The 25,704-nt window shown below is 23.9% G+C and overlaps 3 protein-coding genes across 6 annotated transcripts; all 3 read right to left on the reverse strand.

Moving 5' to 3' along the window:
• Nucleotides 1-1,012: 1,012 nt before the first annotated feature.
• LOC127288303 (dosage compensation regulator-like) lies at nucleotides 1,013-9,253 on the reverse strand. Of its 2 annotated transcripts, none has more exons than XM_051315688.1 (8): nucleotides 9,040-9,253; nucleotides 7,315-7,819; nucleotides 5,785-5,831; nucleotides 5,448-5,689; nucleotides 3,477-5,124; nucleotides 2,862-3,229; nucleotides 2,372-2,641; nucleotides 1,013-2,029 (listed from the first exon to the last, which is right to left on the reverse strand). In XM_051315688.1, exons 1-8 carry the CDS (start codon nucleotides 9,116-9,118, stop codon nucleotides 1,433-1,435), a joined length of 3,756 nt encoding a protein of 1,251 aa, XP_051171645.1. In that variant the 5' UTR covers nucleotides 9,119-9,253; the 3' UTR covers nucleotides 1,013-1,432. The 2 variants fall into 2 exon arrangements, with proteins under 2 accessions (XP_051171645.1, XP_051171646.1); XM_051315689.1 differs by lacking the exon at nucleotides 9,040-9,253 and adding an exon at nucleotides 5,981-6,026 and having other exon boundaries at nucleotides 7,315-7,407.
• Nucleotides 9,254-10,564: 1,311 nt separating this feature from the next.
• On the reverse strand, nucleotides 10,565-25,704 carry LOC127288311 (embryonic polarity protein dorsal-like). 3 transcript variants are annotated; one of them, XM_051315701.1, is made up of 12 exons: nucleotides 25,204-25,704; nucleotides 23,959-24,053; nucleotides 23,475-23,740; nucleotides 20,883-21,141; nucleotides 20,651-20,797; nucleotides 19,335-19,522; nucleotides 18,663-18,801; nucleotides 14,328-14,399; nucleotides 12,502-12,658; nucleotides 12,080-12,288; nucleotides 11,822-11,961; nucleotides 10,566-11,683 (listed from the first exon to the last, which is right to left on the reverse strand). In XM_051315701.1, the coding sequence occupies exons 2-12, from the start codon at nucleotides 24,002-24,004 to the stop codon at nucleotides 11,573-11,575; spliced, it is 1,734 nt and encodes a 577-aa protein (XP_051171658.1). In that variant the 5' UTR covers nucleotides 24,005-24,053; nucleotides 25,204-25,704; the 3' UTR covers nucleotides 10,566-11,572. The 3 variants fall into 3 exon arrangements, with proteins under 3 accessions (XP_051171660.1, XP_051171658.1, XP_051171659.1); XM_051315702.1 differs by having other exon boundaries at nucleotides 10,568-11,683; nucleotides 18,669-18,801; nucleotides 25,204-25,700; XM_051315703.1 differs by lacking the exon at nucleotides 25,204-25,704 and having other exon boundaries at nucleotides 10,565-11,683; nucleotides 23,963-24,054.
• LOC127288315 (embryonic polarity protein dorsal-like) lies at nucleotides 16,712-18,656 on the reverse strand. The gene has a single exon (XM_051315710.1). The coding sequence runs from the start codon at nucleotides 18,616-18,618 to the stop codon at nucleotides 17,284-17,286; it is 1,335 nt and encodes a 444-aa protein (XP_051171667.1). The 5' UTR covers nucleotides 18,619-18,656; the 3' UTR covers nucleotides 16,712-17,283.

The following is a 25,704-nucleotide window of genomic DNA, read 5'->3' on the forward strand; positions in this document are numbered from 1 at the left end:
AAAAGGGCTATCTTGCTAAATTTAGCAACAAAAAGAAAAATTCATTAAAGAATTTTATAACTATTTTTAGATTATGGTGGAATTTTTTAATTTTATTAATTTGGGTGTTTAATTTTAATTAATTAATTTTATTTTCAATTAAAAATTGAATAATTTAAAATGCGGATAATTTGAAACTCAAATTAATTAAAATTTGGATAATTTGAAACTTAAGTCGATTAATATTTATGTAGAATGAAATTTCGATCGATTAAAAATTTTAATTAAATAAATTTGTTGTTTACCAATAAAAATAAGAATTTATTAACAATTGAAACACTTGATTTTTAAATTAAAATTTACATTAATTAAATTAACGTTTGGCTCGATTAAAATTTGAATAAACAAATTTTTTAAAATTTTAGTTTCTTAACAAAAAACCTACGGACAATTTTGTTTGTTTTAACATTTTCAGTAATTAAATATTTGAATTTAGAGATAAATAAATTATTTTACCACGCATACAATACAATTTTTAGTCCTTCAAAATGTTAAAAAATTTAATTATTTACATTTGCATTCCAATATTTTTAAACTGTAAATTGTTTTCTTTTTTATTTAAAAGAATTCAAAAATATAACTTTTGTTTTGATTTTTCCTTTGAATTTCAATTACAAGGCAATTGAAAAAACAACAAACTGCATTTTTCATGATTTTTATTTCTTTAATAAAACATCTATAATATAATATTTATATTTTAACCGACAATTTGTGTTAAAAAAAAAAATTAAATACATTTAAAAAGAAAAAAAAAGATAAAAATTAAAATTAATTTATAATAATTAAATTTCTTATAAAAAAAAACATAATTCTTGAATTTATTTATTTCTAATTTATTTTATTTCAAATCATTTTTTCAAGATATACAATTAATTGTAAATCAATAAAAATTTGTGATAATCATAAGTTAGCAAATAAAAATTACCAAAACGTAAAAAAAATTAAATAAAACAAAAAAAAAAACAACTATGAATCGTATTTCAGAATTTAATAATCGTAAATGATAAATAATATAAGAGTAATGATTATCAAACTGTAAAAAGTAAAATGATACTTCATAGATATATTTATACTATCATAAGTTCCCTAACGAAATTTTCGAATTACATTTCAATCAATTTTAATAAATATTATTTCGCGACATTTCGAAATTTTTTTCCGAGGCCAATTAATTTCTATCCAAATTCAAATTTGTTTCATTCCGAATCAATTAGTTTTATTCTGATGCTGAATTTTAATTCTTTTCAATCCTGTCTCGGAAACAAATTTCGAAATACCACGGAATAATATACTTATATCAAAAACTAATTGAACATCAATCCAAAACTTTTATCAGATTTTATTAAAAAGAATGATTAGATTAATACTTTTTTTTAAAATTTTCTTCTTTCGTCTAAAAATTCGATCTTCCACTGTTGCCCCAGTTTCCACTGAATCCACGACTTCCTCCTCCGTAACCGCGACCACTACCACCTCCAAATCCACGACCTCCTCTACCAAATCCTCGATTTCCTCTGTATCCTCGATTACCACCAAATCCACCGCTACTATTTCCATTATTACCATCATTATTCCAATTATCAGTGCGTGCCATTTTATCTGGAGGACCACCACTACCACTAGCTGAGAATCCAGTGATATGTCCCTTTGGTGGTCGTCGCGATTGAAAACCACCGCCAGTAATTGGTTCCATTTCATGACGACATGCATTCATACCACAAAGTGTTTTAATCACTGAAAGCACTTTCTCCTCGACGGGGCTCAATTCAAGAACTGTTTCCGGATCCTTTGCCGCTCTAATTACAAGACTCTCGAGTGCTGGTCGTAGGGCAACAATTGCTGCCGCTGTTTTTGGCTCCATTTCCAAATTAATCCAATTGTCCAATCTCACCACGCCGTCGATAAATTCGACTTTACGCGAGCCAAAGAGCAATAAATGAATTGGCGATACCATTGTCATTTGTTTACAGGACACGGCTCTTGTTCGAATCTAAGAGTAAAACAGAAAGAAAAATTACAAAATTAATTTTATTTTTATTATTAATTTAAATTCAGTGTTGCTATGATTTTTCTCGAAAACAATTCCATGATTTTTCCAGAGCTTAAATGATCTTTTTTCAGAGTTGCCACGGTTTTAAAATTTAATTTTTTTTCTCTTCTTTTAATTAATGGTAATTTTATGTTTTTAGAAAAATAAAAGCGAAATGGCATTTTCATTATAAATTTTATACACAAAAATTCAATGAAATAAAAATTATTAATTAAAAATTCGAAAATATAATTTAAAAATTAATTATTTTTTCGTATTAAAAAAAAAATAATAATAAATTACCTTCTCTCCAAAAACAAAGAATGGGAATGGAAAATTTTGCTCCATATTGCTACAATTCACTGAGGTTTTATGAATTAATGCAGCTTTCGCTTCAGTCGTCAGCACTTTTCTTTTCTCTTTATGAAAACAGACATTTGGATAAAGTCCCATGCAAAGTAATGCAGTGATTGTATCGAGTCGAACATCAGCACCAGCTTGATAATTTAATGGAGTTCGACAAAGTGTTTCCTCGGGGAATCCGGCACTCGTCAAAAGCGCTTGCAATTGATTCTACAAAAAAAATTCATTAATTCACATTTTATAATCTTAAAAATTTGAAATAACGAAAAATTTTCAAAAATTTATACATATAATTAAAATTTTTTTTATAAATTTATTTTTTAAGTAAATTTTTAATATACAATGGATATATTTATTTTCAAAAATATATTTTTATTCTAAAATGTAATTTTAAAAGATGATAATTGAAAAAATTTGTTTCTAAACATACCTTAGCTTCCCATGTGACTCGCAATGTTGGTAAACTCAAATTTTTCGACTCGCAAAATGTTTGTTCGGCAAATTCGCCACCGTCTCTTGCTTCTTCCCATGTTTCAAATGCGTGTAACATTGCAACATGATCACTATATCTTGCACCAGCGAATGCTCTTTGTTGATATGACAATCGTTTTGTATCTGGACCCATATTGTAAACTTCCGGGAAAGTTGTACTATTCGCAGCCATTGTCGAAAGTGCGTCTCCAACTCGGAACATGCATCCAAGTATCATCATTTTACCTAAACGCGGCTCAATTGGCAAACGTGCCAATATTTTTCCAAGTGGCGTTAATTCGTCATTTTTGTCTAAACACTTCATTTCTGAAAAATTTAGAAGAATTTATTTTATTAGACAAAAATTCACCCAAAAAAAAAAATTATATTCTATAAAATAATAAAAATTCATTAAATCAGAATTATCAGGATTTCTATGCAATTTTATATAACAAAAATTTTTATGAGTTTTCCATAATTTTCAAATTCTAATTGTCACAATTTTAATGATATTTTTAGCAATTTCAAGGTCCGCTGAATACTCTATTTTTATATTTAAAAAAAAATCTCTTACCTCTAAGTATAACTTCAGCTTCAATAACAGCATCAATTGGAGGTGGTTCAATGGCCTTGGAAAGGAATTTCCCAATACTTCCCAATCTCAATAATTTAATACTCAATGCCAATTCATGTAATGGTGTTCTAAACATTTCCGGTGTCATATGTTCGTCCAATTTTTCATAACGCGCTTTCGAACAAAGATGAAAACAAAATCCCGGTTTAACACGACCAGCACGACCTTTACGTTGTTCAAGATTTGTCTTACTCGCCCAAACAGTCGCATAATTTGTCATATTATTATGCGATGTAAAAAGTTTCATTTTCGCTTTACACGAATCAATTACATAGACAACATCATTAATTGTAATTGATGTCTCAGCAATATTTGTCGAGAGAATAATTTTCGTCACCGACGATGGTACTGGATCAAATACCTTTCTCTGATCCTCCCTTGGCAATTGTGAATGCAATGGAATAATACAATAACTACAACCACCAAACAATGGATGTTGCTGTAAATGTTTCATCAATGCAAATATAAGATTCCAACCGGGCAAAAAAATTAAAACAGCCCCAGGCACATTTTGATCGCGTATATATTTCAAAATAGCCTCAATTAATTCAAAACTAATTTCCTTCTCCGTTAATTGTGCCATTGAATTTTTTGTATGATTACTGTATTCATCGCTGATAATTTGATTTAAATTCTCCTCGGGTTCACCATCATTTGGCGCATCATCAGCGTCACGACTTTTACGTTTTCTCGATTCCATTGGCGGTACAAATTTTGTTAAATGTATACAATCCTCCATAAAATATTCCTGCACTGGATATGCACGTCCTGGTATTTCAATAACTGGACAATTATTGAAATATTGACTAAATAAAGTTGTGTCAATTGTCGCTGACATGAGAATAATTCTTAAATCCGGATACATATGTACCATATCGCGTAATACGACCATTATAAAATCAGAATTAACATCACGTTCATGAATTTCGTCAACAATTACGTGTGAAACACCACGTAAGCCACCCTCGAGTTTTCTCAATAAAACACCAACGGTACAAAACATTATACTTCCATAGGGTCTTGGTAAAACTGATTCAAATCTCACTGAATAACCAACTGATTGTCCAAGACTTTCGCATCGTTCAACAGCAACACGATCAGCAACTGACACCGCTGATATTCTTCTTGGTTGTGTCACGGCAATTGAACAATATGCACCTTGGCCCGTTTGAATATAATCATCGAGAATAAATTGACAAACTTGTGTTGTCTTACCGCAACCAGTATTACCACGAATAATAATAACTGGATTATCATTTATTGCTGTCATTATTTCATTTCTTTTTGCATAAACTGGCAATTGACATCTGTCTTTGCAACTTTTTTGCAAATCCATATCTTGTTGATGTCGCATTTTTTCATCTTGCATCACATCTTCGGATAATTTATCAAGTTGCATTGTTGCCAATGGTCCTTCATCAATATTACAACCTGTCCATGGATTCCAATTTTGTTGTGGTGGCGACCAACTCACAACACCGGCTGGCTGTGGAACACTTGATATAAAATCATCTAAAACCTTGTCAGATACAAGTGATATTCCTGGTATTGATTTCTCATCGTTTTCTGATTGTGCATTTGAAGATGGCTATAAACGAAAAAAATAATTAATAATTAATTATTTTTGTTTTTACAAAAAAAGTCGAATTTTCTAATTCAAAAGGAACGAATGTTATTAGATATTAAATATTAGAAAAAGTCGTATAATCCAAGACCTGCTTCTGTCGCATTAAATTATAAACAAAATTTGATATTTTTAATGAATATTATTCTTCGACTAAAATTTATGATCAAAGAATAAATAATTAAAGATTTTTCATTCTCAATTTACGATTTAAAATTCATTTTATTGAAGTTAATATTAGACATTGCTTGAGGTGGAATATAATAAATAATAATAAATATACTCACAGGTGCACAAGTAACATCGACTGGTTTAACTTCCAATCCCTCTAAGACTTGATGAATTTCTTCCTCAAGTTCTGGACTAATTTTCACCGGATACGCTTTCATTTGATCAGCTTCCTTATTTTTCTTCAAAGTTCCCGTGAAAGCTTCAATTACACCAAGATGATAAAGTTGTCGTACAAGTGACAAAGCACAACTTTTTGACGCTGTTTGTTTATTGGATGCAGTTTCTCTTGCAACAACAGCTTTAAACAAAAAAAATTCAATTTTTTATACACACACTTTATAAAAAATAAATTTTAAAAAGAAAAACAAAACAAATTAACAATAAAAATCTTACTTCTTCCCAATTTCTTCACGTAGAAACTCATTTCAGACCTGAAGCTCCTATATGGAATAAAAAAAATTTTATAACACACAAAATTGGTAAAAATTAATAATTTTTTCTTTGAAAATTGAAATATTTTGAAAGAAAAAAATATTCTTTAGAATATTATATATATATATATATATATATATATATTAAGAATACTTACCACCCCGAATGAACCGAGACCAAATTGGAGAACGATGTTCATATTTCTGCAAAGTGACAATACCAAAACTATTATTGATTGATTTCAATAAAAGCTTTGACATAACATTGTCAGAGAGTGAATTCTCTATTTTGACATTTTGTAATGTACTCCAAAGTGGTCTCGTCAATTTCAATCGGGGAATTTAAAAAAGGGGGAGGAAGGAAACAAAACATTTTTATTTCTTTTGTCAAAACAGAAATTCCATTAAAAAAAAAAAAAAAAAGAATCAATAACAAAACAAATAATTTTTGAAACGATTCTTTACATTAAAAATTAACAATAATTTCAGGGTTGCCACAAGAATAAAAAAAAAATAAGAAACAAATTTTTCACCCTTTTTACTATAACAAAAATCAATGTACATTTTTTTTTCTTAAAAATAAATAAAAATTTAATTTAATTAATTAATTTAGTTCCATTTATTTACCGAAAATAGGTGGCAAAAAAGCGATAAAAAAAACTCACAATTAAAACCAATTAGCGTGCAAAATAATTAATTTTTAAATTTTAATTACTTGAAATTGTTCTTCAATTATTGAAAAATTAATAGTTTAAAATTTGTGTTAATTGAATTTTGGATGAAATGAAATTTAAATAAATAAAAAATTTAGGTAATTTAAAAGTTGAATTAATTAAAATTTATGTAAATTTAAATTCAAATAATATAAAAAATAAATCAATTAAAATTTGAATAATTTTAAACTTAAGTCACTTAAAATTTATTCAAATTTAAATTCGATTAATTAAAAATTTAGATAAATTAAAATTCGCGGATAAATTGAATATTAAATTTATTAAATTGATCAAAATTTTAATTAATAAATTTGATTTGACCGCAACAAAAATTAGAATTGATTAATAATATATAATTGACTTTTTCTGTAAATTTATTCAATTTCCCTGACAAAAAAAAGTTTCCGACTTGTGGCTACCCTAATTATTTAACAGAATTAACAAAAGAATTTTTTATATAATATAAATTTGAATGCCATCTTATTTGAAAGCATTCAAAATTAAAATTAATTCAGATAGGACCAAGTACGAAATATTTTTACGTACTTTAGTATTATCTTGTGTTATATTTTTCTATTTTATATAGCGAATAAATTACAAATTAATCTACCGAGCTAAAAAGCAGAAAAAATTGTTTTTTTAAAAAATATTTTTACATATATATAAATTTTATTTTTCTCTGAAAATAAAATTAAAAACTTAAAACATGAAAAAACTGCATAATTTTTTTTTCTTTTCATTCAATCGAAAAAAATAAAAGAAAATTTAATATTAAATACCTGGTGTGATCGGGACCAACAGGTGTGTATTTGTAATCGGCGCTAATTTTATTGACCTGCATAAATTGATGAAGTTTTGATTTTGCATTTTCAATTGTCCAATTTCCATGAATACCAGCATTAATATCGAGATCCTCGGCTTCCTCAACTCTCTTTTGATCAGCCAAACGATCCATATAAGTGTAATTTCCCTGTTCTTGACCACCTTCACGATATGGACGATAGGCCTGACCAATGTCATTGGGACCCATGCCATCGCGAAAAACTGGTCGACTTGGAGCCATTGATCCCGAATTAGATTCATCAGCACCACCTGATGGTGCTGGTAAACCAAAATCAGCGGGAACATCCTGCGCGTTTATATGTCCAAGACGAACTAAATAATTAATAAAATCACGAGACGCATTTCCCTGTGCGTCTTTTTTATTTGTCGAATTACCAACGCCAACATAATCAAATCCAGCTACTCGCAATTCGCATAAAAAGCGTTGACGATGCTTTGGTCCTAAAATGATAATTATTTGAATTTTTTATAATAATTGTCCAATTATTTTCCCATTTTTTTTTGTAATGTTAAAATTTTATTAATTAATTTATTATTGGGGCGCATGATTATTCACCAAATTTTAATTTCATAATTTTCAAGACATCGAAATTCTTATCATCGAAATGTCATTTCACATAATTTTTATTTTTTCGAATAATCATTTATTCTAATTTTTAAATAATCAAATTACCATTTAACATAATTTTTATTTTGACGAATGACCATTGGTTAGAAGTTTTAAATATTCGAATTTCAATTATCTAGAATTTTCATCTAATCACATTTCCATTTAGTATAATTTTTACTGCTTCGAAATATTATTTTACATAAATTTCAATTTTCTAAACTTTATTTGTTATAATTGTTATTTTTTTAAAATTCACTGACACTATTTTAGGATTTGCTATTTCACTTAATTCACAAAACACAGAAAATTTAAATGTCCTAAATTTTGTTTTGCCGATATATAATAATTGTGACAAATAACCATTCGGAAGAATGAAGTTTATGCTAAAGAAGTTTTCGGCAAAATAAATATTATATCAATAGATAAATAAATAATAAATAATAATTCGTAATAATAAATTAGAAGAAATGATTATTCGAAAAAATAAAAATTATGTTTAATGGTATTTCGCAATATAAAAATTATGTGAAATGAGATTTCGATGATAAGAATTTCGATGTCTTGAAAATTATGAAATTGAAATTTGGGATGAAAAATTCTATTATTTTTGGCATGAAAATTATTATTTTTAGATATTCGTACAAATTATTATACAGTTTGAAATTCAGTAAAAAAGGAATTACAAACTAATTTGGGAGCAATAAACTTATTTCTAATTTGAGGTTATGCCCGATATTCAAGTTTATAAAGACCGAATTTTCAAAAGCGAAAACGTTTAATTTCATTGTATTCAAAATTCAAGACAACTGCTTTTAAAGCAGATAATAATAATCCAATTATTCGCCATTTTGAGAAAAATATTTTAATCGATTTTAAACGCCTTCCTCTCACGAAATATATTCTTATAGATAATTTATTTTCCAAAGAATTTAATTTAATTTATTATCGCTTCGTATAAAATTAAAGTGAAACATTTAATTATAAAAATATATTTTCAAATAAAATTTGTTTTTATAATATCGTAAAATTTCTACTCCGATAGCGTCCTTACCTGTAGGACGAACTTCAAATTGCGGCTCCTTATTGGATTTACTGCACCACACATGTAAAAATGATTTATTATCGCCCATGGCGAGAAATTTTTAATTAAACTAACTTTTTTTCAAGTTTTAACACTTTGGAGAAAATGTAAAATTTGTTTATTGAAAAAAAATGAGGACCACGTCAAAACACCTGCACTATCACAGAGAATAAAGATGGCCGATCAATATTATTCGTGTTCACTCGGTCAGACTCGGTAAACTTCGGTCTTCGGTAATATATTAGGGCATATTTACAAATTTTTGTGAAAAATAATAATTCTTCTATTTTTTTTAAGAAATTATAATTTTCTATTCGTCAACAAGTCTGTAATAATTATTTATATTAATTTCGAAAATAACAGACAAATAATGATTTTAAATGCAAAACGAAAAAGAATTATAATTTTTTAAAAATGCGTGTAAAAAAGGCCTTAATAATAAAATAATGGTTGATTATTATACCGCTAGAGCAGTTTGAAAATGGCGCCAGTTATTTAAATTTGAAAATCAAATTTTTAAATTTAAAAAACAAAGGAAGAAAAAAACAAATTAATTAAAACAGTGTAAAAATTTTAATTTCTTATAAAGAATTATTTTGATAACAATTTAAAGTGTATTTTTTTTCTCTGAAACTTAAACAATAGTATTTCAAAATTCTTATTATTTAATTATAATTGTATTTGTTTTTAACATAATTATAACATTTGTATGCCAATGCTTATTTTACTTCAAAATTTATTGAAGATGTCAAATAATTATTATTAATCTACTCTAATTTTTCCAACTTCAATTTTTTTTCAATTTTGTTACATTTCAGTTTCTCTAAATTCAAATTCATAAAAAAAATATATTTACATTATGTATAGTTATTATGTATCATTATTATGCCCATGTATAGTTATTATTAATAAATTTTTTATCATCCACTGAATGTTTATCGATAAAAAAATTTTTATTTTATTTTATTGACCAACAAAAAATAAAAAAAATCCTAAATTTTAAAATGTTGCAAAAATTAGAGTAGCTTGATCGTGTTTTTTTCAACAAAAAATTATAAAATATTTAACATAATTGTGAATTTATATATACAATTTAGAAACAAATTATCGATAATGCTTATAAAAGATAAAGTACACAATATACAATTTTAATATTATTTACTTTTACAAACAAGACAAAAATATATAAAAAAAAAATAACTAAAAATTTTTTTTTGCTAAAACAAAGTGGGTAGATAAAATTGATACTAAAAATCTCATTAAAAAACTATATAACACACGAAATAACCAATTAAAAAAAAAAACATGAAAATCTAAAAATTCTAACATTTTTGAAAAATGAAAATATAAAAAAAAAATTTTTTTAAATACTTTTGCAAAGAATTGAACAAATACTATATATTTTCATTTATAGAACAATATTTTAAAATACTATATTTTCAAAAAAAAAGTTTTTAAAATAATGAATAAAAATTTTCGTTATACTCGAAAAAATATATAAATTAATCGTAATTTGTCAAAAGTATGAGATTAACACTGATTATTAAATAGGATACGTGTAATTTATATTTTGCTCAAGTTTTTTTTTCTCTATATTTACTTTTCTAACAAGCGAATTGTCAAAAAAAAAATTTAATATTGATTTAATTAAACAAAAATAAAGATTAATTGAATTTTAGTTTAATCAAATAAAATATAATATATTTTCCCTGAGATAAATATTGTAAAATTAATTTTTATTTTCGAAATCGTAAATAAAATACTTTCATTTAATATGAATCCCTTATGACACTAATAAAAAAAAAGACAATGACTGCGATGATTTAGAAAAATGATAAAACTAGAAAATATAGATAATTAATAAATTCGAGAGCAGAAATTAATTATTGGCATCCTTACTAATAAATCAGTTTGTTTATTAGCTAATGGAGCTTGAAAGTAACGATAATTTGAAATCACTAGTTAAAACTTAGTTTATAATTAAGGAAAAAAAAAAAAAAATTTGTTCGATATTCACTTACAAATAAATGAGAATTTGAAAAATTGTAAAATCTAGTCGAAACGTTCACTCTCAGAAATTCATCAAGTTCAATATCTTTTCAATTCTTATTTTTTCTCCAATTTTTTGCAATTTCTTTTTTCTATTAACAATATTTATAAACTATTATATTATTATAAGTTTTTTTTTTATAAATATTGTTTTATTTCTTTTTTTTCTTACAAACAATTATAATTTTATATATTGCAATATAAATAAAGAAATTTCGATAATTTTCGTTTCATTTATTTATTTATTTTTCTTTTAATTTGTCCTACTATGGATGAAAAAAAAACGTGAAACTAAAAATTTAATTGTAAATTAAAAGTTTTAATCAGAATTTTAACGTTCAATAATAATAATAATATCGATCAGGAGATATTGTTATTTTACTGAATTCTTGAAAATGAACGTTTCGATTGCACTTATTAAAATCTAGTCCTCTCACTGTGTATTAATATCAATTTATTCCAAACGACTTGGTTTAACCATTTCGTTTAGATCTTGAATATCGCGAGCCAATCGCGACAAACTCTCTGTATCGTCTAAATTCTCATTGAGCTGCTCAGGTTGTGGCTGAAATAAAAAAATTCAAATATCCATTATTATTTATCAAAAATCTCAAAAAAAAAAAAAAATAAATTGAAAATTACAAAAAAATTGACAAAATTAAAATAATAATATAAATAAATTTAAAATGTATTAATTTCTTACTTCAGTCGCGGAAATGTTTAGTCCATTAGAGAAATCAGCGGAAAATCTCTCATCTACCAAAGCTAAAAGTTCTGATGTGCCTAAATGAATTGGTGATTCTAAATATTGTTGTCTATCTAAATCGAAAAATCGTGTGCCGTCTGAAATTAATTTTATTTATTTTTAATATAATAAATAAAAATGTAAAATTTTCATTTAAATTAAATTTATAAATTATTTTAATGTTCTGTAAAAAAAAAAAAATAAATAATAATTTACCTGATTCATTTGGCGTTGTCAAAGAAATTCCTCCTGCTGTATTTTCAATAGGATTAATTACTTGTTGAATTGGAGGTTCAAAGTCTGGGATAAACATTTCCGATACATTATTTGTCGTCGTTGTTGTTTGAGGATAATTATAAGGAGTATAGGGAATATTAAATTCCGTAAACTGCATTTGAGGTGAATTCGCTGGTGATGCTTTTACACTAATGCAAAACAAGAAAAAAAATATTTATCAATTAATAGAATATTACTAAATTATTAATATTAATTATTACCTAATAAAAAAAAAATTATAAAAAATTAATTAAAGAACAAAAAATAATTTTAAAAATAAAGAAAAGTAAAATATGAATTTTAAAAAAATGTAAACATAAATAATTGAGGAATTTTTTTTTTTCTGAAAATTGTTTACATACTTATAAGGAAGATAATTAAGTGGAGCCTGTGTTGAAGCTGCAGCACCGGAATGACAAGGAATTGGTGACACAGTTTCTCTAAATGTCGGAAAAGGCGAATTTGTTGGTTCCTTTTTTATCAAATCCTGATGCAAGCTTGGATCAAGGAACTTGGGTCCTGAAAAATTAATTTATTATTAGAAAAAAAAATTCTATTTTCTTTCAATTTAGAAAAAAAAAATTTTTTAGTTTTCAAGCCAAGCATTAACAAATGAAAATCTATATAATAATAATTAAATAACAAAAATAATAATAAGAACAATAATAAAAATAACAATATACATTAAAAGTAATAAATATTAATAATACAATACAGTAATAAATAAATAATTTTAAAAAAACTACCCACGAAAAACATGCAATAATTAAAATAAAATCATGCAAACAAACTCATTCTCTCTCTACTGGATACCACTCTAGAAAAATGAAATAAAAAAAAAAATATCTCCAAAAATAAATAAATAAATAAAAAACAAATAATTATACTTGGTGATTAGAAAACCAAAAACAAAGCTTCAAAATGAAAAATAAACACAAGAAAAATAAAAAACAATTTTCAAACATTTTTGACAAAATGTCATACCTGGAAATCCGAAAAAAGTATTTTGTCTGAAAATTAGGGTCAAATTTACATTAATATAATAAATAATCACCAAGAGATTTGTCACAAATAGAGATAATATTATATAATATATTATTGCTTGATACAATTTGTCAATTATTATAACGTTATTGCATTTGAAAAAGAAAAACAATGTTCATAAAAATATTGCACATCATTTTACCGTGTATATTTATAATAATTAATATATAAATATTATAATACCGGAATATTTTTTGAGAATATTTCCAAAGTATTTTCCAGTGAGAGTTTTTTTTTCTTTCTTTCTTTCTTTCGTTGTTAAAATTACAATTAAAAAAAAAAAAAAAAGAAACCCCTTTTTTTCACAAGCGAAGGTAGAAAAATTAATTTTTCTTTCGCTAGATATTTTGTACGTATAACAAATATATCATTCTTCCAATTTTTATACATTTACAAAAATATAAATGAAGGAAGATGAATAAAATTATTTTCTTTATAAATATATTCTAGAAATATCCTTGAAACATATAAATTTTCCAAGGAATTTCTATGTTCTTTTTTTTTTGTTTTCAAAAATACAAATTACAAAATTAGGTACAATATTATTTATATTATACCTTTACAGAAAAGTACAAAATACAAATTTATCGTTGATTTATTTTTTCTTTTCAAAAAATGTCGAGAAAATATTCTCTGGTATCGTTAATTATGTGATTCAAAAAGTTCTTTTTTTCTCTTTCCTATTTCGAAAAAACTAGACCAAGTTTTAGAGTATCTCAATTATTAACGATAACCTTTTTTTTTTTTGTTAACAATCACAGTTACTTTTGAGATTTTACAAAAAAAAAAATTAAAACCTTTATTTTTTTTGTTGAAATTATTTCAAATATAATTTCTAAATTACAAATTTTTAAAAATTTAATGTACACTTTATTAAGAATAAACAAAAACATTAGGTAAAAAGTTACCAATTTAAAAAAATGAAATTTTTATTTCATTTATTATTGTTAATTTTTTTTTTATTATTAAACCATTTTACCAGTTAATTGTTTTTTCAAATATTTTTAAGAAAAATTTTCACCTTTACACCAATAATATTTTTCCCAAAAAAATAATAATGAATTAATGAAATATGATTCCACCGCCGTTTCCCATATTAATAAGCGAAAAATTTTTTTTTTTTTTTTGATTACTAAATACTCACGTTTATCACTATTTTGAGCCACAAAATCTCTTGGACTTTTCCTCTTTGCTTTCAAGATTCCCTCGTTATTAGCTATGAATGGTCATTAATTAATGTTTTTTTTTTCAAAGAGAGATACAAAGTATAACGTATTTAATAAAAAAAAAAAGAAATAATGTAAGGCCTCGGGTTTCTTTAAGACAAAAATATTTTTGATTTATACGCTCATTTTTTTGTGTATATTAGAAACTTATTACTCCTTCAAAAAAATTATTTTTCATACGAAAATAAAATTTTGTACAATTAATTCATGAATTATGTTCATTCGGAAATATCTGTAACTTCAAATTTGAAATAATTCTTAATGGATCGAATAAGCAATAATTAAAGAAAGTTTTATAAGTACAGAAAACTTAACATAATAAATAATATTTTTGTTCTATATATCAAACTGCTTTTTTCGCTGAAGATAGAGATAATTAATAAAATTAACTTTACTCTCCAATAAAGTAATAATCATCAAAAATTAAATTGTAAAAGAAAAAAAAATATTTCCTAATATTTAAAAATAATTTAAACATTCAAAATTATTAACAAGAACTAAAATAATTTAAAAACAATTTAAATTAATTTATTATTAAAATTTTTACTTTCAATTCAAATGTCATAATTAATTTTTTTTCAAGTATAAATTTAATAAGAAAAAAATTTACTTTAATAAAAAAAAATTGATATTCTCAGGTAAATATTTTATGATTGAAAAAAGCAGTCATTAAAATAATATTTAAAAAAAAGACTACATTTGACTAGATGAATTTATGAATGATTTCTTTGGGACACAACAAACTTTAGATAAAATATAACGCTTTATAATATATAGAAAATGAATAAAAATGACTTACAGAGGCACTGCAAAAACACGATTATAAAAAAAAAAGAAAAAGAGGCATAATTATTTGACATGCTAATCAACAATAAAAGTTGATTTAAAAAAATATTGTTTTCAATAATAATAATAATAATAAAAAAATTCAAACCAATCGTACAATAATGAGTCAGAGTTGGGCATTTTTTTTTCTCCCGATATTGAAAAAACATTTCATATTTATTAAACAACAATTTCCTGAGCAATTTGTAATTTCAATATATTATTTTAAAAAAAAATATAGAATACAGAAAACTTTCTGCATTTTTTTTATAGCAAATTAAATAAAAAATTTAGAAAAGAAATTGAAAATTAATAATTACAATTTTCTTAACTTCAATTTTTTTTATAAATATATTAATAATGTAATATGCTAAACATGTTTTTTTTAAACAAAAATGCATGATTATTTAAAAAAAATCATGAAAACATGAAAAAAAAATAAAGAAAAAAAAGCATAAAATATCACAGTAATCAGAAAATAATTTTCTAATTGTATTGGCAGTCATTAAAAAAAAAATTTCACGAAAAACTATTGTTTTAATTTTTTTCAAAAAGGGAAAATTTCCTTCTGACATATTTTTAAATAACAAACATAAAAAATTCTATAACAAAATATAAAAACACAACTTTCAATTTAAATATAAATTAAAAAAAAACAAATAAACTAAAATCGATTTAAACTTCAAAGGCGTGATAACAAGCTAAACAATTTTTAAACTTTACTAAAAAAAATGTAGTCACTTTTGAAATGAAAACAATTTTTTAATGAAATATTATTTCTATATAAAAAAAGAAAACAAACAATAAAAACAAATACAATTACAAAAACAAAGAGAAACTAATAAATAAATTTTTCTTTAGAATTTTGGTGAACTTCTATTTAACTATAAATTTTATAAAATAAAAATTTCTATTTTTATCTACTCGAATTTTTATTTAATTTAATTTTGTAAAAATTTAGCAAAAAAAAAATTTAAATATAAGAAAATAATTTTTAATTAAGTTTTGTTAAATAGAATTCTTATTTAACTGAATTTTAATTAAACGCAAATTTTTAATTAAACGAAATTTTATATGACAGAATTATATAAAACAATTTTCGTTTCATTAGTTAGAACTAAATTCCATCCAATTTTTGAATTCATATAGAATTTTTCATTTAGCCAAATTTTCATTTTGTTAAATAAATTAAAAATTTTATTCAATAAAAATTCTGTTGAAACGTTCTTATTTTTCAATAAAATTCCATGTATTTTCCATGATTCTTTGAAAAGAAAATTTCATCAAATAATAATTCGATTAAATGAAAATTTGGTTAAATAAAAATTCAATTATAAACAAAAAATTCGATCAAATTAAAATTCGGTAAAATAAAAATTCTATTTAATAACAATTTGATTAAATGAAGAGCATTTAACTAACCGACGAAAATGGTAATTATTTAGAATTTTTATTTAAAAGAATTTTCTTTTAGCTGAATTTTAATTTTTTCAAATTAGTAAAATTGACAGAATTTTTTGCTAAAAAAAATTCTAAATTAATCGAATTTCAATTTAAAAAAATTCTCATTCAACAAGAATTTTAAGTGATTCAAATTTTTGAAATGCAAAAATTTCCTATTTCTATTTTTTATTTGCTCAAATTTTTTATATTCGATAGAATTCTTTAAAATAAATATTCTATTAAATAAAAAATGTGTGTTAATTTAAATTCCATTCAAAAATAAATTTGAAAAATAAAAATTTGCAGCTAAAAGAAATCTCTGTCTATAGAAGAAGTTTTTTTTTTTTTTTTTTTTTAAATCCATGAAATAAAATTTCTCTACAATGAAAATTTGCTTTTGATAAAAATTCTCTATAAAATTCGCGGCTAAATGGAAATTCAAACATTTTATAAATTCTCTAATCATTAAATTTTGAGAGACATAATGGAACAAACAAATTACAAATTGCTTCAAGATGTTTTTTTTTTCTCATCGAGTAAGTAAACTCGAGAAGAATGAAAGACTCTTTTGAGTTAATTTCAAGAGCCCAGCTTTGATTATTATTTTCAAGTTTCTTTAGTGAAAATTTTACCGCCCTCAACTGGTGAATAATAAAAGGACAATTCATCAAATTCAGAGGCAGTCGCGTGTGGTGCCATATCAGTGTAAAGAGCATAATTTTCAGCCTCTGTTAATTCAATGCCATAAGGCGGTGATTCGTCACCATCAAATTTTAACGATTTAACACTCGTTATACTTGTCATACTTGGTCGTGGCAATTGTATATTATTATGCATTGCAATTTGATCATTGTTATTCTTCAAGGACGTTAAACTATCACTGACATTTGGCAATTGTTTTATGTTCATCGTGTCTCTTTCTTTTTTTTGCTTTTTAGCAAACAACTTTGAGAACAGTCCCTGCTTTGCTTGTTTTGGCAATGTGCCAGGAGGGGAAGGAAGATTTTTATTTGGAGCACCATCATTTCTAAATGATGATGATGATGATGATGCGACATCAACTTCTATTGGCGCCATTGCTACTGATAAAACTGGCATCGAGGGAGTTTTTCGAATACGTTTTGGTGGCAAGGGCGGTAATCGTTCATCAAAATCATCTCTTTTCGCAGATGACACATTATTATTACTATTATTATTATTATTATTATTACTAATGGCAATAATTGGACTATTAATAGGCACATCATCATAATTACGTTTCTCATTATCATCATCTTTATCATTATTTTTTAAATCAAATAATTCAATTGGATTTTTCATTGCCATTTGTAAACTCGTATATGTCATATTGTCATGAATGTCAATTTCATGTAAATTTAAATCAACATTGTTTGATAATAATTTTGTATTTGTATCGGCATAAATTTGATCTAATTCAGCGACTTGTGTTAAAAGTTCATTTAATGCTCGCTCATCATTTGATTTACTATTTTCATTTTCAATATTGACAATGTGATTATTTTCGGATTTTTTTTGAAATTCTTGTGTTTTTTCCACCCATTTGCCAATTTCAGAATTATTTTTATTATTAAACCATTGTGATTTTGTGGATTCATAAATTTTTTTCGATGAATTTTCAATTAAAGGATCATTTTTCATTATACTATTTTCTAAATCAATATTATCGGATATTGTTTTTTTAATTGGTAAATTTAATTTTGATGGGACTATTGAATTTTGTGATTGTAAATTATTACGAACATTATAGAGATCATTTAATGCGCGAAGTGCTGAGAATTTTTCTTGTGATCTTTTTAAATTGAGATCGTCATTATTATTATTATATTCGTCGATTGTACGCGATATTTTTGGATTAAAATGTGATAAAAGAGTATTATTATCGGCACTTAATAATTTATCGAAGGCACTGTGATCGGTCATTTTTTTTGTAAACGCTTTTCTTAATGACCAAAATGCGGGTCTACCTGTACCTAATGGAAGCATCTCGAAATCCAACGGTGGACCACCCTGATCTTTCTTCTTTAATTTCAATTGAATTTTCACTTTCACTGGTTCCGTGATGTCCATATTGTCGTACTTTGGTGTTCGAAACGATATTGCGTACTGTGGGAGAAAAAAAAATTAAAGTTCTTGTATATTTATTAGTTACATTAAAATTTTTTTCATTTTTAAAAATAAACTTTTAAAAGAATTTCTTTGTATAAACGAATTTTTTTTTTTATTTAAAATAATTCTAATTTACTAGAAATTTAATTTAATTTTAAAACAGAATTTTATTGGATTCAAATTTTGAAATGACAGAATCTTTGATTCTTTGAATGAATTTTTAATTATACGAAATCTAATTTAATAGAATTCTTGAAACGTCCAATTTTCATTTGCATGAAAATTGTAAATTAAAATTCGGTTACATTTGAATATTTTTAAATAAAAAGTTGGGTAAACAGAAATTCTGTAAAATAAAAATTCATTAAATAAGAAAATCTGTCAAATGCTAATTTAAAAAAATGAAAATTCGTCTAAAAAATAATTAAATCCAATAAAATTCTTATAAAATGAAAATTTTAATTAATGATTATTTAATAGGACATGTGACCAAAAAAAAAAAAAAAAAAAAGAATTAAATTTTTTCTTACTTGATGATGGACATGCGCGGGCTGAAATTCTCCATATCCTTCCCAATCGCGACCGTCTCGCTCTTCATAAAAACGAATTTGAATATCATCCCTCGGTACTTTGTCACAAAGTAAAATCATTTCCATTCCACCCGCGACTGATGCACAATAATGACTTAACTTGTGAATAGAAAGTGTACACGTTGCCTCTGTAAAAAAAAGTGCATTTATAAATTTATTTTCTCAATTCTATTTCAATATTGTATCAAATTTAAAAATTTTACTCTTTGTCCTTTTCTCAAAAATTTTGCAAGTTTCTTTGTTTAAAAAGCCCTGGTGACAGACCTCGAATCGACTTTAAAGCACAAAAAAAGGCGTTTTAGTCGATTTATATTCTAAAAAAAAGTCGATTTTTTTTTATTTTAACAAAATTTAATTGGTTAATGAATATTTTACTTTAAACAACTAATTGTATTAGATATTAAATTCATTTTTATTAATTCTGTAATGAGAATAATTCTATAAGAATATTATCAAGAAAATTTATTTCGAATATTTCAGAATTGAACTTTAAATTTTCAAAATTTTATTTAAGTAGGACAAATTTCTAAAAAAAAAAAATTCTTAAAGTTCAATTTTTACAACTTTTTTCAAGTCTGATTTAAGCAATTTATTCGAATTTCAAAAAATTGTTAAATTTCAAACAATAATTATAATAAGAGAAATTTCTAGTGATTTCTGTTGATGAAGAATTTATCAGAAATCACATAAAAAAATTGAATTCCAAAAGTTTTAAATTGAAAAATGCTTTCAGATAATTGAATTTTCGAAAAATATTATAAAAATCATTAAAAATAATTGAAATTTTTGCAAATAATTAAATTTGAAGTGATTTTGAATTAAAAATTTTGGATAATTTTATTTGCTAATTTTTTTAAAATTATAAATAATTATCAAATTTCATAAAAATTTTAATTGAAAAATAGTTTAAAATAATTGAATTTGTAAAGAATTTCATTAAAATTATTAAAAATAATTAATTTAGTTGAGAATTTTAGTTAAAAATTTGTTAAATAATTGAAATAAAGAAGATCTGAAGAAGATCTGCATTGTATACTAAAAAAATCCTATTTTTTGTTTAAAAATTAAAAAAAAAATGTAAAAAAAGTCGCATTTTATTAAAATAAGTCGAAAAAAGTTTTTATAACATCTTGCTTCAAAAACTCGATTAAAGCACAGTTAAATGGAGAGAAAATTGTAATAGTTACTCCTTCCATCACAGCACTTTAGACGAGTTTATTTTTTCCTTCTTCCCTTAAAAATAACTATTTTCATACTTTTCTCGACAATTGGATTTGAAACTACAGGAGCCAATGGTTCCCAATCCTTTTTTCCATTTATTTTCCTTGGAATAAAACCTTGAAAACACAGTCTAACAACATTGAGAGCAATATTGGCGTGAGTTCTTCTATGTTCAAATCCAACTGTAAACAAAAAGAGAAATTAATTTTTGAAAAAAAAAATATATTTTGATATTAATTAATAAATAAATAATTTTAATATTCATACCAGCAAAAGGATCGACCCTCTCTTTTTCTCGTTCGGTTAACGATGCCTCAACATCCTTTCGTCTCACGCATTGAATGCCGAGATTTGGAAATGATACTGTCATATTGTCACCCCTAAGGCGAACACGACAAACACCATTTTTACAACTTTCAGCTCTACCAACCAATTTGTGTGGATGAGCTCTTGGTCGATTATTTGGATTGTCCTCAACAGTTACACATGAAACGACAATCGTTATACTTCCTGTGTATCCCACTACCTATTGGAAAAAATATTTATATATTAAATAATAGAGGGACAGACCATTATAATTCGAACAAAGTGTAATGCGAACAGCATAATTTTGAAAAAAAAAAAAAAAATTGATGATACTTTCAGAAATTATTTTGTATAATATCTAGGGAACGAAATTAAAAGAATTATGTTAAAAATTTTATTATTTCTCTTAAAATGATGAGTTGCAAGTGGAGAAGGTACAGAAAACTATCATTTTTTTTAGCAATTAGAAAATATATTTTTAAAAAACGATACCTCTATGCAAAACTAACCACTCTGGCCTTATAACTCTAAAAAAACCGGTTTCACGTTAGTTGTTTAAACTAACCACTATTCAGTTGCATCTCTAAAACAACCAAAATGTAATTTTTCTAAATTTTACAGAAGAGCAGCATTTTAAGTAATTGACTGTTTCGTTAGCAGTAATTCATTTCATTGATTCTTATTTTTAAAAAATATGTACAAAATTTTAACTTTTTATTTAAAAAAGTAAATAAGCTTATATAATTAAAATTGAGAAAAAATTAATTTTCACTAAAAATGCAGTTCGATTGCTTTAGACGATCAACGTGAAATCGAGTTTTTTAAGAGGTTGAAAGCCAGAGTGGTTAGTTTAATTTTTGTATAGAGGTATCGATAAAAAGAATTATTGATTTTTGTTTAGTATATTAATTAATTTATTATTGTTTAATGTTTAAAATAGTGAAAAACAAAATAAAATTTAATAATGCCTTAATAAGAATAATTGCATATATGAATTTATCAGAAAATTTTATTCATATAATATTAAATTCATATAATTCATATAATTATTTAAAAATTGAAATAATTGATGAATTAAAATTGAAAATTATTAATTTGGCAAAAAATTTTAGACAATTTTAAAAATATAGTTTTAAAAATATTACATATTTAAGATTTTTAGAAATAGTTAATTTTTTGTTTTTCAATTGCAGACAATAATTGAATATTACAAATTTTTAAGTAAATAATTAAAAAATATTCTAAATAATTGAATTTTAGAACAACTTCGTTAAAAAATTCATTTGCATTTTGCCATTGTTCTAATTATTTATAAAATGTATATAATATCAATTTAAAATTTTTCACCATATAATTTTACAATAAATATAATTTTTATTTTTAATGACAAAAAATATTGAGAAATCAAGAAATATGATAAATTAGTTTAAATATGGTAAAAAATTATTTTCTGCGTATATCTTAATTAGGACTTTGCCATCAGAATGATAACACTATTAATTGTATTTATATGTAAATTCAAAATGTTGAATAAGAAAAAAATTTAAATTCAAATAAATCAGTTTTATTTTTTTAAATAATTCACTTAAAGTAGAAAAAAGGATTTTTAAGCTTAATTGTTTAAAGAGAAAATTTTTTTTTTTCTTTTTTCACTTTTTTATTAATCCTTCTTTTGTAGAAAATATAAATTAATACATTAAATTAAAATAAACTATTTACTCTATTTATTTAGACTTTATAATTTATAAACAATTAAAAAAAAATGTTATCGTTTATCTTTATCCAATAAATTAAAATTAAAAAATTTAGAAATATTTTTAAGACAAAAATTAAATTATTAAAATAGAAAAAACCGAGATACGTCAGCTAGTTCTTTAATAATAATAATAATAATAATAATAATAATAAAAATAATAAATTTAATCAAATTAATAATAAAATTCCCAAATAATATATATATATATATATATATATATATATATATATATATATATATATATATATATATATATATATATATATATTAGAAATCAGACGGACACAGTCAAAATAAAAATTATTCCAATTTTAAATTTTCATATTTATTTAAATAAAAAAATAATTTTTAATTAAAAACTTTTTTAGATAAGAAAAATGTGAGAAATTTTATTTTTATATTTTCAATAATTAAAAGTAATATTTTAGTAAAGATTATGTTTTTTTGTTAAATTATTAAATTTTTTATGTTATATATATTAATTTCCTATTTTGTTAAAAAACAACTAATTTTTAATAAAAAAATGCAATTTTAATATGAATTAAAAATTTAATTTGTTTTTTTGCAATGAAATTTTTTTAAAATATAAAATTATTATTTTTGAATTAAAAATTCAAAAATAACTGGAATAAATTTTGTTCCGATTGTTCATTTGTTTTTTTTTTTTTTTTTTTTAAATATTATTACTTTTACAATTTTTATTTTATAAAATTTATTAAAATTTTTAAAATTTTGTTTTTAAATTAATAAATTAAATAATAATAAATATATATAGATAAATAAATTTTTCAACTCACTCGAATAGTGGGATAAGTTTTCATATCAGGTCGACTATTTTCACCTGGTATACTTCCCGCTGATCGACCCTCAATTTCATAACGAAATCGAATTCCACTAGCAGGCTGCTCTAAAATTTCAATATAAGGACGATGACTCTCATTTTGTAAATGATGATGTTCCATAATTGGCGAAAATGAATTTCCTTGAAATTCGTCTTCCATTTCAGTATGCATATCGTCGTCTAATATTGTTCCACCAATTTCATCATTTTGAATAACTTCCACTAAAGAGACATACACACAGAGAGAGTGAGAGAAGGGGGGGGGGGATTTTTAATTTTCCCTCTTTTTTTTATAAAATAACATAAATAGAACAAAAATTATTTTCATAAATATTTAATTTGAAAAAAATTAATTTTTTTACAATATATATGTAAATTAAATTTTTAAAATCAAAAATTTTTTTTTTCTTTAAATTTTTAATTAAATTAAAATTACTCACTAACGTCGCTCATATGCAAATTTTCTTCACCATTATATTCGGCCATAGTTTTTCTCGAATTTTATCACTCGATAGGATCTTGATTACGGTCCAGCCTATAATAATTATTCTCAATAATCACTTTCTAATAAAATTAGAAAAATTACATACAGACAAAACTTTAATAAATAAACTATTTATTATATTTAAGTACATATGTAAAGAAATAAAACAAAAAAAAACTATTAACGAATAATTGTCATAACGCTCAATATCAACGATTTAAAAGAAAAAATATTTTTCTATATTATGAAAATTATTATAATTTGTTATAAAAAAAAAAAAAATTTTTGCAACGTTCCTCGATCAACAATAAAGAAGAAAAATTTATAGACGAAAAAAATTAATAATTATTTTTCGAGTGAAATTAATTTTTTTAATCGTTGATGAACTTCACGTAATAATGAAAGTAAAATAATGCCTTTATTCGAAAAATGTTGAATTTAATCATTTTTTTTTAATATTCAATTCTACAATCAAGAATTGCGCGCACTGATAACAGTACATATATGATAACTGTTCACGTTGGAAATTCGACTGTTTAGGTCAACCAAGTTCAAAAATATTACAGAGAGATAATACCTTTAGTTATTTTTCTTTTGTTTTAGTTAAAAAATATTTAAAGTATTCAAACATTAAAATTACATTTTTTTACTTTAAAATTTAATGTAATATATATTATATTTCCATTAGATATACAAACAGTTTATATACTATACATAAGAAATCATTTTAGAAAGGCATTAATGAATAAATAATTATTTAGATGTAAGAATTTTCGAAAAATTATTTACGTATTAACAAAAATTTGGTCTCAAATCACTGTTTTTAACCAAAAGAAAGTTCTATTTTTTTTTTTGTTAGCAAACCAAAAAGAGAATAATTTACAATTTAAATATGGAAAAAAATAATATGAATTGTAAAAAAACACGAAATTAAAATGTTTTTGTAATCTAAAAATAATAAACAATGAATTTTAAAGACGAGAACAGAAACGCAATAATGTAAAAAATTATAGGTTATGAAAGACCATATGTGATATTATTAATTTTCAAAGATAATAATGTCTAGATCAAAAGACACAAGGGCAAAAGAGAGTATTAACTCGAGGGGTTGAATGGTGATCCAATCATTATTTTTGGAAAGCCTAGGCCTCTTCGGTCTATAATTAAACTATATATCGTAGGAGAGACAATGTATACTTGCCTGCATATCGAGATCCAGCCGCGAAATTCTTCCGTGGAAGCTCCAAAAATTCTACTGCTTTATTTATAAACATACATACATATATATATCTATATAAATTCAATTCATTTTCACACACGTGTTTTTTTTCTCATCACTAAACGCATGTGTCACACATTTTAATCACAAAATTTTGAGCACAAACTCCTGCATCGGTGGGGAAAAAAAATATACAGTGATGCACTATTATATTTTTTTTTTACTTCAAAAAAAAAAAGAAAACAACTATTGGAAGCGTATGGCTATAACGTATTTAAGAAACTATATTACTATACACCTGAGGAACAATAAAAAAATATATATTTTTTTGAATCATGTGTCATTTGCGGGTTTTCCACCCGCGACACCCGGGGAAAAAACAACTTCTTGATAAGGTTTTACTGTGCGAATAATCGGCGAACTCGCGAACAAACACCCGATGACCCACGAGAGAAATTTTGAAGATGCGCAAACGCAAGTTCA

This window comes from Leptopilina boulardi, unplaced genomic scaffold (genome assembly GCF_019393585.1).
Source record: "Leptopilina boulardi isolate dan_hultmark-lab unplaced genomic scaffold, ZJU_Lbou_2.1 LbouV2_384, whole genome shotgun sequence".
Taxonomy (NCBI): domain Eukaryota; kingdom Metazoa; phylum Arthropoda; class Insecta; order Hymenoptera; family Figitidae; genus Leptopilina; species Leptopilina boulardi.

Bases quoted from the DNA above. Each gene is read 5' to 3' on its own strand.
- LOC127288311 (XM_051315701.1), bottom strand. From the start codon at position 24,004: ATGGCCGAATATAATGGTGAAGAAAATTTGCATATGAGCGACGTTA. The intron at 12,659-14,327 runs GTGAGTATTTAG...TTAATTTTTCAG, and splicing joins GGCTCAAAATAGTGATAAAC to GACCCAAGTTCCTTGATCCA. The intron at 11,962-12,079 runs GTAAATTATTAT...AATTAATTTCAG, and splicing joins GACAACGCCAAATGAATCAG to ACGGCACACGATTTTTCGAT.
- LOC127288315 (XM_051315710.1), bottom strand. From the start codon at position 18,618: ATGACCGATCACAGTGCCTTCGATAAATTATTAAGTGCCGATAATAAT.
- LOC127288303 (XM_051315688.1), bottom strand. From the start codon at position 9,118: ATGGGCGATAATAAATCATTTTTACATGTGTGGTGCAGTAAATCCAAT. The intron at 5,125-5,447 runs GTGAGTATATTT...TTTCGTTTATAG, and splicing joins TCGATGTTACTTGTGCACCT to CCATCTTCAAATGCACAATC. The intron at 2,642-2,861 runs GTATGTTTAGAA...TTTTTTTTGTAG, and splicing joins GAGTCACATGGGAAGCTAAG to AATCAATTGCAAGCGCTTTT.